At 65.6% G+C, this 14,555-nt stretch overlaps 1 protein-coding gene across 6 annotated transcripts in view; it reads left to right on the top strand.

Moving 5' to 3' along the window:
- Nucleotides 1-13,693, top strand: part of ELAVL3 (ELAV like RNA binding protein 3) — a 42,941-nt gene extending 29,248 nt beyond the window's left edge. For 2 of the 6 annotated variants that reach the window (XM_084610185.1, XM_084610188.1), the window contains 6 exons: nucleotides 5,099-5,321; nucleotides 6,660-6,763; nucleotides 7,183-7,336; nucleotides 8,053-8,278; nucleotides 11,266-11,304; nucleotides 12,605-13,693. In XM_084610185.1, coding sequence (XP_084466311.1) covers nucleotides 5,099-5,321; nucleotides 6,660-6,763; nucleotides 7,183-7,336; nucleotides 8,053-8,278; nucleotides 11,266-11,304; nucleotides 12,605-12,953 — 1,095 coding nt within the window. In that variant the 3' untranslated portion in view covers nucleotides 12,954-13,693. The remainder of the gene's footprint in view (nucleotides 1-5,098; nucleotides 5,322-6,659; nucleotides 6,764-7,182; nucleotides 7,337-8,052; nucleotides 8,279-11,265; nucleotides 11,305-12,604) is intronic. The other 4 variants (XM_084610186.1, XM_084610190.1, XM_084610189.1 and 1 more) reach the window with 4 other exon arrangements.
- The last annotated feature ends 862 nt before the right edge of the window (nucleotides 13,694-14,555 follow it).

The raw sequence follows: 14,555 nt of genomic DNA, 5'->3' as shown, positions 1-14,555 counted from the left end.
CAGGAGAAGGAGTCTGGGGTCCACCAGGTGTGGGGCGGGGCTGGGAGTCAGGACTCCTGGGTTCTATCTCAGCTCGGGGAGGGAAGTGGGGATCCAATGGGTAAAAACACGTGGAGGGAGGTTGCATTTGGGACCCCCCACACTCCCTGGGGCCCAGGCCCTCGGGCGAGGGGAGCATTCAGGTGGGTTTGCACAGGTCTGGGTCGGGGTGGGGAGGAGGGACCCGCAAACCCAGCCCCACAACAGGGTCTGGGAATGACCCCCAGTGCAAGGGGGGCCACGGAGGGGCTTCCAGTTCCCAGGGTGCTGGGGGGACGCATAGGAACCCCAGAGAGATCTCCCGCCTTCCACACCAAGGCAGCGGGATGTCTGCTCCGGGGGGCTAGGGCTGGGACAGCAGGGGGCTGAGGAGCGTTGCCGGGTGCGGTTTGGCTGGTAGTTCACCGCCGAGGGATTTGGTGTCTGGCCTGGGGCCGGGGATAATGTCGAGATCGATGGACGGATCAATAACCCGACAGGGAGCTGACGGCCACACCAGAGCAGCTGCAGGGGCCACCCAGCGCAGCAGGGTGGGGGTGGAGGGGTCGGTGGCAGGCAGGGTGTTGGCAGTGTGGGGGTGCTCTGCAGGCTTTGCCATCTGCCATGGGCCAAATCCTGCTCCCCCGGCAGCCAGTGCTGGCCCTGGTGCTCCAGGTCAGCACTAGGGGGCGCTGTGTTGTAGTCAGTGGGATGGGGGACTCAGCAGGGGGCGCCCTCCCCTGGCAATCCGCGCTGGCCCAATGCCCCAGAGCGGCGCTAGGGGGCGCTGTGCTGCAGGGAGCGGGGCCGGGGCTCCGTAAGGGGCGCTCTCCCCTCGCAGTTGGTCCTGCATGGCGCTAGGGGGCACTGTGGTTGCTTCTTCCTGATCAAATCGAAATCCTAGGCCGGGGGCAGGGCGGGGGTCAGTAGTGTCCCTTGGGACGCTTTTTGCAGCTGTTGGGGAAGGCGTGACCTTGGCCAAACACCCCAGCCCCTGGCGGCTTCCTTCGGGCCCTAAGCTGTGGGGCGGGGGTTGAGTGTGAGGCCCGGTGGATGCACAGAATTTGCCCGGGTATAACCGCGTGGCTTCGCGGGTCCGATTTGCTAGGTATCCCAGACATGCCCTGGGCCAGCTGCCCAGGGGAGAACTTTGCTAGCCCGGCTGGTCAGTCGGGAGCGTGGAAAAGCTCCGACCCAGACGAGCTGGCAAAAGCCCTAGGGCAGAGCCGGTGACACCAGCCGATCTGTGCTTTTGCCGGGCTAGCGTATTTCACTCGGGGGCGCTGGGGAGAGCGATGCCAGCCTGGCAGCATCCCTGCTAGGGACACTTTGCCAGGCCCCCTATGCTGGCAAAAGCCTCTAACACAGACCCAGCCTCGTCTATCCCGGAAAGTGAATTTGGACTAAGGTAGGGGGTGAATCAAAAGGCCCTGCGCCTGGGGAATGCCACGTGGGGATGGACGCTCGTGTGCTGGAAGGAAAAGGCCTTGTGTCGCCCATGCAATTGGGTTAAACGGTGCCATTTTTGGCCAAGGTATCTCAGCCCGGGTCTACATTGCAACCGTTGGCTGGCAGAGCTCTGCTGAGCAGGGGCGTAGCAGCACCGGCAAACTGCCCCTGGCGTAGATCCAGCCTTCCCCGTTTCCCCTGCGGCCGTCGAGTCCTTGCTGCCACCAGGGCGGTTTCGGCAGAACGGGCTCGCCTTTCCGGTGCCGTGTCCCCTCAGTGCGCCGGGCTACGGTTTCCAACCCCCTTCTCCCTCAGGCGCGCGGCTGCGGCATGGGGCGGCACGGCTCGGGCCAATGGATCCCTAACGGAGCCGCCGGGGGACTGACAGAACCGAGGAGGAGAAGCTGATACAGCCATGGCCTCCTGCAGGCATCCCCGGGGCGGCAGGAGGCGCGCCGAGATCGGTTTGTGGCGCTGATCTGGCTGCTGAATTTTGGGGCCCAGCAGGCCGCAGTCTTGGATCCATGCGCCGGGCTTGTCCTTGCTGTTGGCTCAATGAGGGCAGCTCTCCGGTGGGGGCACTCAGCACCCAGGGGCACAAGGCCACTGGGCACCTCCTGCTGCTGGAATTGCACCTCCGGGCCGCGCGCAGGATACGAGAGATGGGTTTGAGGAAATTGGCTCCCCGAGTCACATACCCCGATCCTGCTTCCCCCCTGCTAGCTGCTGAGAAAGGGGGATGTCTCCGGGGTCCTGCATCGCTGAGGGGCATTTCACCGACATTAATGTTGGCTGATCAGATGGGCCACGACCCCTCCCGTCTTTGGGGACTTTTGCACAAGCTGCAGGCAGGGCCATTTTCCCCCTGGCTTGGCCCGGTCTCACCAGAGGGACGTCAATGCCCCCTGAATGGGAATCGCCTCCTGGGATCTGCCCTGTGCTTCCTTGACTCACGAAGCAGGATGCGGCAGGATGGCTGCAGGGACAGGCGACTGACCATGGAGCAGGCTCATGGCCGATTAAAGGGCCGTTGGTGATGGAGGCTGGATTGGAGTGCGGGACAAGGTCTTTTCAGTCTGGTTGACAAGGGTCAGTGGCTGGGAGTTGAAGGTAGATAAATCCGGCCCTGGAATAAGACACAGGGAGGTGATGATGTGGCGAAGCTGCTTCCCGGGAAGGGGCTGGACTCACCATCGCTTGGGGGGCTTTGAAAGATGATCTCTCACTTCTGGGAGCGATTCTACAGCCGGGGGGGGGGGAGGGCCTGGTCATGGGGGTCCCCTCTGGCCTTGGAATCTGTCAGCCCCACTGTTCGTCCCCTTCCATCACGGACAATGAGAAGAGGAATCTCTGCATTCCCTCCGCACGCTCCCGGCTCTGCATTAAGGCAATGGCTAGAATCCAACCTCATGCTTCAGGCCTGCAGCCGGTTGCCTGCAGGGGTCAGGAAGGGCTGTCCCTTCCCCCACAGTGCAACTGAGCAGATGGATCCTGTCTTCCCTCCTCCCCCTAGTCTTCCTCTAAAGCGTCAGAGCTCAGCCAGAGAAGCATCCTATCGCTAGGTGCTGGCTGGTGGGGCTTGCTCAGGGTCAGACTGGCTGCCCGATCAGGGACAGGGAGGAATTTCTTCAGGTCAGATTGGCAGAGATAGGGGGTGGGGAGGAGGTTCGCCTTCCTCTGCAGTGTGGGGCTGGGAGTATCTGGGCATGTCCCTGCCATGGCGGCGGTGTCGGGGGCTCCTGGCTCCCCCCGGTCTCTGCCTGAGGCTGGTTTAGGTGCGATCCTCGGGCTCCACACGGGGCGTCCGGGGGGAAGGAACGGCCTGGAGGTCAGGCTAGAGCCACAGGCTGTCGACGCAAGGCACCTTCCCTGCAGCCAGGGCGGCGCTGCAAGTGCTGGGTTTGCTCAGCCTGGCTGGATGCAGGCCACCGGGGAGCTGAGTGCTCTGTGTACACCCCAGGGTGGGGGGCGCGCGAGGGCGGCGTGGGCCCAAGAGCAAACAGGGACAGACCAAGGCTGGACGTGGGGCGGTTTCTGGCTGCTAGGGGAAGGCAGATCTGGTGCCCCCAGAGGAGCCGGGCAGGCGAATGCATTGGAAAGTGGATCAGTGTCTCAAGGGGAGGGTCTGGGGGGAGACCTGGGGCAGCCGGGCCTGGAGGATCCAGCGTCCTCGGAGCGGGAGGCGGGTGGCTGAGGCAGGGTTAAGAGCACTGGCTGCAGCCAGGACTGGGACGGGGGTGTTAGGAAGGGGGGGCAGCTGATTCGGGGTTCATTGGGGCATTGGAGGGGGTTGGTTTTCCCACGCTAGATGGGGCAGAAATAACCAGGCCAGGGTGGGGGTTGGAGCTGGCTCCTCATTGCTCCGTGTGGGGGGAGGGGAAGGGGTCCTGCTGCAGGGAGCGCACGGGGGGGGGAGGCATTTGGGGGCTTGGCTCCCCAAAGTGTTAGAGCAGCTGGGACTGTCTGTGTCCCCCCTGTCTGTCTGTCCCCTCTGCCCCGTGTCTGTCCCCTCGCCCGTCTGTCTGTCCCACCTCGCCCTTCTGTCTGTCCCCTTGCCCATCTGGCTGTCCCCCCTGCCTGTCTGTCTGTCCCCTCCTACCCGTCTGTCCCCCCTCACCTGTCTGTCTGTCCCCCCGCCTGTCTGTCTGTCCCCTTAACCTGGCCGTCTGTCTCTCCTTGGCCTGACTGTCTGTCCCCGCACTGCCCGTCTGTCTGTATGTCCCCCGTTCCTGGCCCGTCTGTCTGTCCCCCCTCCCTGGCCCAGCCATCTGCCCCCCAACCGTCTGTCTGTCCCCTCTGCCCAGCTGTCTGTCCCTTCCTGGCCTGGCCATCTGTCCCCTCTTCCCTGTCTGTCTGTCCGTCTCCCCTTCTCGGCTCGTCTGTCTGTCCCCCCTCCCTGGCCCAGCCATCTCTTCTCCCAGCCTGTCTGTCTGTCCCTTCCCCCTGGCCTGGCTGCCTGTCTCCCTTGGCCTGTCTGTCTGTCTGTGCCCCTCGGCCCAGCTGTCTGTGACCCCCAGCAGTCGGTCCCTCCATCCCCGGGTTTCCTGGGCTCTGGATTTGGCAGCCTGGCCGGGGTTTGCCAACAGAGCTTCCCCGGTCCCTTGGCTTTTCCCTGAGTGTGGGTGGGAGGGTGTGTGTCCATCTGTCTGTCCATAGTGCCCCGCGATGTCTCCACTCCCCGGGGCTGAACCGGCCTGGCACCAGGACGCTTGGCGACCCATTGGGGTGGCAGCGAACGCCAGGGCATCCTGCTAGATCTCCCCCATTGAAGAATTCCCCCAACCCCGTGGAGTGCCCCCTTGGATCAGTCCCCTCTCCCCACACAGCGTCCCTCCTCCACGCAGCACCCCCTAACCCCATCCATCACCCTCTGTCCCACTCAGGGCCCTTCCCCCAAGAGGTACCCCTTCGCCCCCACAGTGCCCCCTAACCCCATCCACCAGCCCCTCTCTCTGCCCCACACAGAGCCCCTTCTCCCCTCCCCCTGGCAGCACTCCCCTTCCCCCCACGCCTCCCCCACAGATCCCCCTAACCTCATCCAGCACCCCCCCATCCAGTGCCTCCTTCCCCCTGCCCCACACAGCGCCCCCTGCCTGCAGAGCGATCACCCCCTGCCCCCTCTTGTCTCCAGCAGATAATCAGCACCATGGAGACCCAGGTGTCCAACGGCCCCACCAGTAACAGCGGCCTCCCCAACGGGCCGCCCCTGAGCGCCAATGGGGCGGCCGACGACAGCAAAACCAACCTCATCGTCAACTACCTGCCCCAGAACATGACGCAGGAGGAGTTCAAGAGCCTCTTCGGCAGCATCGGGGAGATCGAGTCCTGCAAGCTGGTCCGGGACAAGATCACAGGTACGGGGGGCTAGGGGTCGGGAGTGAGGGGCACCGGCAGAGCCCGGGGCGCGGGGCAGGGGTAGCGGGGGGCTAGGGGTCGGGAGTGAGGGGCACCGGCAGAGCCCGGGGCGCGGGGCAGGGGTAGCGGGGGGCTAGGGGCCGGGAGTGAGGGGCACCGGCAGAGCCCGGGGCGCGGGGCAGGGGTAGCGGGGGGCTAGGGGCCGGGAGTGAGGGGCACCGGCAGAGCCCGGGGCGCGGGGCAGGGGTAGCGGGGGGCTAGGGGCCGGGAGTGAGGGGCACCGGCAGAGCCCGGGGCGCGGGGCAGGGGTAGCGGGGGGCTAGGGGCCGGGAGTGAGGGGCACCGGCAGAGCCCGGGGCGCGGGGCAGGGGTAGCGGGAGGCTAGGGGTCGGGAGTGAGGGGCACCGGCAGAGCCCGGGGCGCGGGGCAGGGGTAGCGGGGGGCTAGGGGGCGGGAGTGAGGGGCACCGGCAGAGCCCAGGCCGCGGGGCAGGGGTAGCGGGGGGCTAGGGGCCGGGAGTGAGGGGCACCGGCAGAGCCCAGGGCGCGGGGCAGGGGTAGCGGGGGGCTAGGGGCCGGGAGTGAGGGGCACCGGCAGAGCCCGGGGCGCGGGGCAGGGGTAGCGGGGGGCTAGGGGCCGGGAGTGAGGGGCACCGGCAGAGCCCGGGGCGCGGGGCAGGGGTAGCGGGGGGCTAGGGGCCGGGAGTGAGGGGCACCGGCAGAGCCCGGGGCGCGGGGCAGGGGTAGCGGGGGGCTAGGGGCCGGGAGTGAGGGGCACCGGCAGAGCCCGGGGCGCGGGGCAGGGGTAGCGGGAGGCTAGGGGTCGGGAGTGAGGGGCACCGGCAGAGCCCGGGGCGCGGGGCAGGGGTAGCGGGGGGCTAGGGGCCGGGAGTGAGGGGCACCGGCAGAGCCCAGGGCGCGGGGCAGGGGTAGCGGGGGGCTAGGGGCCGGGAGTGAGGGGCACCGGCAGAGCCCGGGGCGCGGGGCAGGGGTAGCGGGGGGCTAGGGGCCGGGAGTGAGGGGCACCGGCAGAGCCCGGGGCGCGGGGCAGGGGTAGCGGGGGGCTAGGGGCCGGGAGTGAGGGGCACTGGCAGAGCCTGGGGCGCGGGGCAGGGGTAGCGGGGGGCTAGGGGCCGGGAGTGAGGGGCACTGGCAGAGCCTGGGGCGCGGGGCAGGGGTAGCGGGGGGCTAGGGGTCGGGAGTGAGGGGCACCGGCAGAGCCCGGGGGGCAGGGCTGGGGTAGCGGGGGGCTAGGGGTCGGGAGTGAGGGGCACCGGCAGAGCTGTGCGGATAGGGGCTCAATACCCCCCCCCCACTCACTCCTCTCCCCACCCCCAGGGCAGAGTTTAGGTTACGGGTTCGTGAATTACGTGGACCCAAATGACGCAGACAAAGCGATTAACACCCTGAATGGGCTGAAACTGCAGATGAAAACCATCAAGGTGAGCGGGGGGCTGGGGGGGCTGGGGGTGAGGCTGGGGGGGGCGGGACGAGGGGATGAGGCTGGGGGGCTGGGGAGTGAGGGGATGAGGCTGGGGTGGCTGGAGTTGAGGTTGGGGGGGAGAAGGGGATGAGGATGGGGGCGGATGAGGGGATGGAGGGACGGAGCTGGTTGGATTCAAAGACAGGGAGGGGTTGGGGGGGTAGCCAGGAACCCCCCCCCCCAGCAACAGACAGACCCATGGAGTCGGGGGGGAGGAAGCACCACAGATCCTGCCCCCAGCTCGGATCAAGGCCTAGTTAGAGCAGGGGGCTGGGCGCCAGGACTCCGGGGAGGGGAGGGGCGAAGCGCGAGGCAGTGGAGGGGTTGCCCCCTCTTGTCTCCCTGGCGCCCCCGTCTGACCCCTCCCCACCCCACAAGGTCTCCTACGCCCGGCCCAGCTCGGCCTCCATCCGCGACGCCAACCTGTACGTGAGCGGCCTGCCCAAGAGCATGAGCCAGAAGGAGATGGAGCAGCTCTTCTCCCAGTATGGCCGCATCATCACCTCCCGCATCCTGGTGGACCAGGTCACAGGTAGCGGCTGGGAGCCCCCTGCTCCCGGGGCGGGGGGTGGGAGCCCGGACTCCAGGGTTCTCTCCGAGGGGCTGGATCAGTGGGGCCCGGCAACTTCAGCAGCATCCTGCTCCGGCCCCTCCCATGCCCCCCCCGGGTCAGACCTATGGGCCCATCTGGGCCTGGAGACCGATGGGCTGGGGGGGACGGACCCATGGCTCTGATTTGGCCCAAATGGGGGAGGGGGACGATCCTCATCTTGATGGGCCCAGGCTGCTGTGAAAAATCACCTGGACACCCATGAGTGCTCAGAGCCCCCTGTCCTGTGGTGCCCCCCCACTGGCCCTCTGCCCCACAGTAGCCCCCACTGACCTCCTGCTCCACGGCACCCCCTACTGACTCCCCCACTCCCTGCAGCACAATGCCCCCTGCTGTCCCTCTGCCCCGCTCCCTGTCCCATGGTGCACTCCCCCACTGGCCCCCTTCCCCACGGGACTCCCTACTGACCCCCCTGCTCCCTGCAGCACAGCACCCCCTACTGCCCCCTGCCCCACGGTGCCCCTCACTGACCCCCTGCTCCGCTCTCCGCCCCACGGCATCCCCTGCCAAGCCCCACCCTGGCCCCCTGCCCCACAGGGCCCGCTACTGACCCCACAGCCCCCTGCCCCACGGTGCCCCTCGGCGCCACGCTGAGACCAGCCCAGCCCCCCCCGACCTGGCTGCGCTCCCCCCCCCAGGCGTCTCCCGAGGGGTGGGCTTCATCCGCTTCGACAAGAGGATAGAGGCGGAGGAGGCCATCAAGGGGCTGAACGGGCAGAAGCCGCTGGGGGCCAGCGAGCCCATCACCGTCAAGTTCGCCAACAACCCCAGCCAGAAGACGGGCCAGGCGCTGCTGAGCCACCTGTACCAGACCACGGCGCGGCGCTACACGGGGCCGCTGCACCACCAGACCCAGCGCTTCAGGTGAGGCGCCCCAGGGCATTGGCCCCGCCCCTCTGCTTGGGAGCCCCGCCCCTTTCCGGGTCACCCCACCCCTTCAGGCCCTGGCTCCGCCCTCCTACTGCTAGCACCTGCCCTTTCGCCAGTAGCCCCGCCTCCTGTGCCCTGGCCCCGCCCCTTTTACTATTAGCTCCTTCCCATGACCCCTCCCCTTTTGCCCCACCCCCTCATCCTTTATGGTTAGCACCTTTCCCAGCCCCTCTTATTAGCTCCTCCCATTTCACTAGTAACTCCTCCCCCTTTGCTGCTGACGCCTCCCCTTGTTCTATTAGCATGTCCCCTTGTGGCCCTTTTTACCATTGGCCCCACCCCTTAAACTAGGAGCCCCACCTCCTTTGTTCCTGCCCCACCCCTTTGCCAATAGCCCCACCCATCTCTGCACACAGCTCAGTTAGTCCTGGTTGCCCCGTGACGAGGTCGGGGACTGTGAAATGACCCCCCTGGGTACCTCTCCCCCGGGCACCCCACCCCCACCCCCACCCCCTCTGTCTCTGCTGGGGCTGGGGGGCTCCCCATCACCTCTCTCCCCCCGTCCACTGCTGTCACCCCTGCCCCCGCTGTCATGGGCGCTGGCTCCATCACAGAGGTGTGAACCGTCTGGGACCCCTGGGGGGGGCCCGGTCCCCAGAGCCGGGCGGTGGGGACAGCTCAGTGCTAAGCAGGGTCAGGCCGTAGATAGGACTTGGATGGGAGACACCCCCACAAGGGGCTGAATTGGCAGCAGGGAAGTCACCACTTGCTGGGCCGGGGTGGGGGGGGCACCACCTTGCAGAGGAGATATAAAACTCAGTTCTTAGTAGCTGGGGTCCGGGGCATGAACCCAGGCATCCTGGCTGAAATCCCGTCCTGCCCCCAAACTCCTGCCAGGGCTGGGCTCCTCCCCCATTGCCTGGCGCCATCTGTCATGCGGCATTGGCTAGAAAACCAGGCCCCACCCCAGAGCCGGCTGCATCCCAGCAATGGGGCTGGATCCCCAGGTGTCGAGGGAGAGATGTCCGTGCACGCCGGCCGGGGGGTCTGGCTCTGTGGGGCAGGAAGGAAGGGGGCAGCTGGGACACTGTTGGCCGTATCTGCCCGTCTGAAAGGCAGGTAATGGGTGGCATCTTGGGCAGGGCACCCTGTGCAGGGACTCGAGGGATCCTTGGAGAAACAACCCCCTGCCTCACCCCAGAGGTGGCTGCATCTCAGCCCTGGGCATCAAGGCTAGGTGGGCAGCAAATGAGCGGGGTGGGGTGGTGGAGACCATTCCTGGGGAGCCGGCGATTCAGGGACCTCAACTGTCTCAACCATAAGGAGAGGGAGTGGGGGGAGAGGGGCATACTGGGTGCATGGGGGGGTGGCGGGGGGCAGGTGCCTGGGTTGCCATGGCATCTGTAATTCCCCCCTCCCAATCTCAGTAGATTCCGCCCCCCCCCCCGCCATTTTAATGTTCTCACACATCAGGGGCTTCGTTACTGCAGCCTGGGAATGAGGGGCTCTGAATCTGAGGCCCCCCCACAAACAGCCAGTCCTTCACCCCCAGACAGGCGCCCATCCCCCTCAGCCCCCCGTTGTCTCCAGCTAGGTCCAGTTCTGGAACCAAGCCTGCTTTCCTTGTATATTTAACCCTCCAGCTTTAAAATTAACCCCCCACAACAGTATAATAGGGCCTGACCCCCCCCATGCACCCCAAGCCAGGACTGCAGCGTGTATACAGCCCCGCGGGCAGAGCCTCCGCACACGCGTGACCCGTGTCCCACTCCCTGCGTGCGCCACCCGTGGCCGAACCGCTCGGACGAGTTTGTGTCCACGGGGGTTGCTGGCCTGAGTGTGAGAAAAAAATTACATGCAACATGCATGTGCATCCAGCAGTGTCCGTGTGCATCATGCCTGCATCATGCATGCAGCGGGACCCGTGTGCTGTGTGTGCAGCCCCTGCAGGGGGTGCGTGGGCTATTCCACACGCTGCAATGCCGCGTGGCGCACACACGGCATGCGTGTTGCACGTCTCTTCTAAGCAGCCACACGTAGCATGCCGTGTGATTCAATAACTCCTACACAGCTCCTGAGCCCACATGTGTGAACTGCCACACGTGGCCAGGCAACACGCATGTGTGTGAAGCACACACGCCTTCATGGATGCAGCATGTGCTACATGGAACATTCATGCTGCCAGGCACATGTGTAACACATGCAACAGAGTCACTGTGCATGCGTGTGCATTTACCCGTGCCACACAATCCTCGTGCATGCGTGTGTATTTACCCGTGCCACACAGCCCTTGTGCATGCGTGTGTATTTACCTGTGCCACACAATCCTCGTGCATGCGTGTGCATTTACCCGTGCCACACAGCCCTTGTGCATGCGTGTGCATTTACCCGTGCCAAACAATCCTCGTGCATGCGTGTGTATTTACCCGTGCCACACAGCCCTTGTGCATGCGTGTGTATTTACCCGTGCCACACAATCCTCGTGCATGTGTGTGCATTTACCCATGCCACACAGCCCTTGTGCATGCGTGTGCATTTACCCGTGCCAAACAATCCTCGTGCATGCGTGTGTATTTACCCGTGCCACACAATCCTCGTGCATGCGTGTGCATTTACCCGTGCCACACAATCCTCATGCATGTGTGTGCATTTACACGTGCCACACAATCCTTGTGCATGCGTGTGCATTTACACGTGCCACAGAGCCCTCGTGAATGCGTGTGCACTCTCACCTACACCCAGGTGCACTGACACGTGTGATGCGGCCGCCGTGCAAACACATGCAGGGCAGCCATCACGCAGCCGGGTGCCCTCCCATGGGCAATGCAGCCGGTGTCGCACACATCCCCCATCTACACGCGGTGCCCGGCCCTTTTCTGCCCCATAACCAAGCCAGAGGACCACGCAGGGCCCCCCTCCCCGCTTTACAGGGTCAGCTACTAACCGCGGCCTCTCCTCTCCTCTCCGTCTTCCTCCCACAGGCTGGACAATTTGCTAAACATGGCCTACGGCGTTAAGAGGTAACGAGCCCCCCCCATCCCCCCCAGCCCCAGCCACCAGCGCTCGGAATTAACTAGCCCCCCCGTACTGCCCGTCCCCTCCCCAAGCCCCCCTGCCAAGCCCAGCCTGACAGCACAGACCCCCCCCAACTTCCCCCATCTCCCCCTGGGACCTTGGGCTCTGCCACCAACCAGATCCCTTCCCTGTGTGCCTGGGGTGGAGTGTTGGGGCGGGGGTCCTGGCCAGCGGGATGCCAGGGGCCTGGTTCCATTTCAGGCCTGCTGTTGGAAAGGAAAGAACTTTTGGGGGTCAATTCTGTGGCGTCTTCTTTTAAATCATAATCACAACCCCCTTCCCCCCCCCGCATGGGAACAGCTGGCCAGTGCAGAATGCCCAGCCCCCACCCCCGGGGTGTCAGGGCCTTGGGAGTCCGGCGGGGGGTGGGGGACACATGGGACGCGTCACTCAATTATCCCCTCCCTTGGGTTGGGGTTTGACGCTCTTCAGAGCCTGGTCGGTGTGCGGGTGGTGGGGGCGGGAACGTGCCCAGAGGGGCCTTCGAGTCAGAGCCCCCCCCCACAGCTGGCCCGGGCGGGAACATGCCCAGAGGGGCCTTCGAGTCAGAGCCCCCCCCCCCCCCCCACACACACAGCTGGCCCCAGCCACACTGGCTGCCTTGCCTGGTACCTGCTTTTGTTATTAGGCTTAGAGACCCCGCCCGAGATCCAGCCCCCCTCAGACCTCAAACAAGACCTGGGCCCCTGTTGTGCCAGGCACTGCCCAGACCCAGGGACAGACAGTCCCTGCCTCGAAGACTTTACAATCGAAATAGACCCAGGAAGGATCATTATCCCCATTGCACATGTGGGGAAACTGAGGCCCAGAGAGCGCCAGTGGCTTGGCCAGGGTCACCCAGGGAGTTTGGGGCAGAGCGGGGAGATGAACCCGATTCCGGGTTAGGGCAGCGCAGTCCAAAGCCGCCATGCCCGGGGGTGGGGGCTCAAATCCTGGTCTGGCCCCCTCCCAATGGAATTGCGGTGGGGGAGGGGCGGAGGGCGCTGCAGGCGAGAGCGAGTTTGAATCCAGATCCCAGGCTCTGCTGCCTCCCTCGAACCTTTGCCCCCCGGAGCTGATCTTAGGGGCTGGCTAGAATGTAGGGCCCCCTGCACCAGGCCTGGGGTGGTGGCCAAGGAGGGACCCCGCTCCCCGTGCCCCGGGCAGGCGGGTCCCCGCTCCCCGTGCCCAGGGCGGGCGGGTGCTGTGCTCCGGTCCAGCCCACGCCCGCCCGCCGCGCCGATGCCCACGTTACACCCAAGGTAGTCCTCTGTCCTTGATCTCCAGGTTCTCGCCCATCACCATCGACAGCATGACCAGCCTGGCGGGCGTCAACCTGACGGGCGCCTCCAGCGGGGGCTGGTGCATCTTCGTCTACAACCTGTCGCCGGAGGCGGACGAAAGCGTCCTGTGGCAGCTCTTCGGGCCCTTCGGCGCTGTCACCAACGTCAAGGTGATCCGCGACTTCGCCACCAACAAGTGCAAGGGCTTCGGCTTCGTCACCATGACCAACTACGAGGAGGCGGCCATGGCCATCGCCAGCCTCAACGGGTACCGGCTGGGCGACCGCATCCTGCAGGTCTCTTTCAAGACCAGCAAGCAGCACAAGGCCTGAGCGAGGGCCCGAGCCGAGGGCAGGAGAGAGGAGCCATGGCAGAGACTGGGCAGCCCCCCCCTCGACACCCCGACCTGATGGAAAGAAAGACAACCCCTCCCCCAGAACCTCCCGCCCCATGGCGGGCATCGTCCCCCACCCCGTAGTGGGCTCCGTCCTCCCCAATTCCATGGCGGGCACCATCTTCCCCCCCGATGACCCCGATGGCGAGCGATGGTGCCCAGCCCTGTGGCGGGCACCGTCCCCCCCAGTCCCATGGCGAGTGACCCGTGGATGGCGTGCGATGCCCCCTGGGGGGGATCAGAAGGAAATGAACGCCTCGCAGCCTCGGTGAAGAGAAATGAGCTGCCAGGGAGCTGTGACGGGACATCGAGGGGGCGCCGGAGTCCCACCCCGCCCACAGGCAAGGCAAACGTAAGCCTGACCTCCCCATGCTTCCCCCCCCGGAACTGTGCCCCATGGCATTGCGAGGACCCCAGCGGGGGCAGGAGAGGGGACCCCCGTTATGTGCTGAATTCCAATGGCCCCTCCGTTTTGCGGTCCCCCTGGACCTCCCTTTACATCCTGGCCCCTCTAACAGCCATCCTGAGGTTCCCCCCAACATTGTCCCCCATCTCTCCCCCTTGGATTCCCCCAACCCACATGTGTGGGGAGGGGATTCCTGGCAGGGCTCTCAGTGGTGATCAAGAAGCACCCCTGGGCTGGGGGGGCAGATGGGTGAGACGTTATTGGGGGTCGGGGCTGCTATTCCCAATTAGCACTGGGCAGGGGGTGGGGTGGGGAGGGGCTGCTGCTGTTGAGTTGCTGGGGGGTAAAATGCTCCCCTGAGCCCCCGCTCCCTTCGCCATCAGAACATGGGGTCCCAGCCTGGCTGTCGGGGAAGGGCCATGGTGCCATCTGCCATTGCAAAGCGGACTCCTGCTTTCACCCAGCTGGGGCGGGCTCAGGGGCGGACTCGGGGGATCGGGGCCGGTGAACCTCAGCTCGAGTGACTCCAGCCGGGGCTCGTTCCTGACTAAAGCCCCGATCCTGGCAAGGCTGGTGTGTGTGTGTGGGGGGGGCATTCGGGTGACCGGTGTCTTTAAAATCCAGGCATGCGTCTCTTCCAGCCCCGACTCAAGAGCCACTGGTTTTGCCGACAGCTCGGCCCTGACACAAGGGCCACATAGTCCAAAGGACCCGGTCCCTGGGGCCAGTGGGTGCTTAGCGCCAAAAGCAGGGCATTAGTACAAGCCCCACCCACTTAGTGCAAAGGCCATGCCCATTCTGCGAATGCCACACCCACTTGGTGGGTAGGCCATGCCCACTCCGTGTGGCACTCTGTCCCCCTCTAGTGGTGGCTGGATCACACACAGAGGTGGAGGAGCCTATGCCTACTTGGTTAACAGGTGGTAGCAACCCTTGTTTACAATGCAAGGTCCCGGGTTCAGGGCCCACAGCTGATGACCCCCCGCCCCGGTGTCACCCTAACACCTGCCTGGCTCCAACAGCGTCCGTGCGCCCTCCCTTTGCTCCCAGCGCCGTTCGCCGCACTGCGTTTCCAGGGGGCCGTGGTGATAAGCCCAGCCCCAGGGTGGCCATTGCATGGGTGGCTGGAGCCTC

The sequence above is a fragment of the Lepidochelys olivacea genome (genome assembly GCF_965140295.1).
Source record: "Lepidochelys olivacea isolate rLepOli2 genome assembly, chromosome: 20".
Taxonomy (NCBI): Eukaryota; Metazoa; Chordata; order Testudines; family Cheloniidae; genus Lepidochelys; species Lepidochelys olivacea.
The sequence above is the reverse complement of the archived record's forward strand: the minus strand, read 5'-3'. Positions and strand labels throughout refer to the sequence as shown.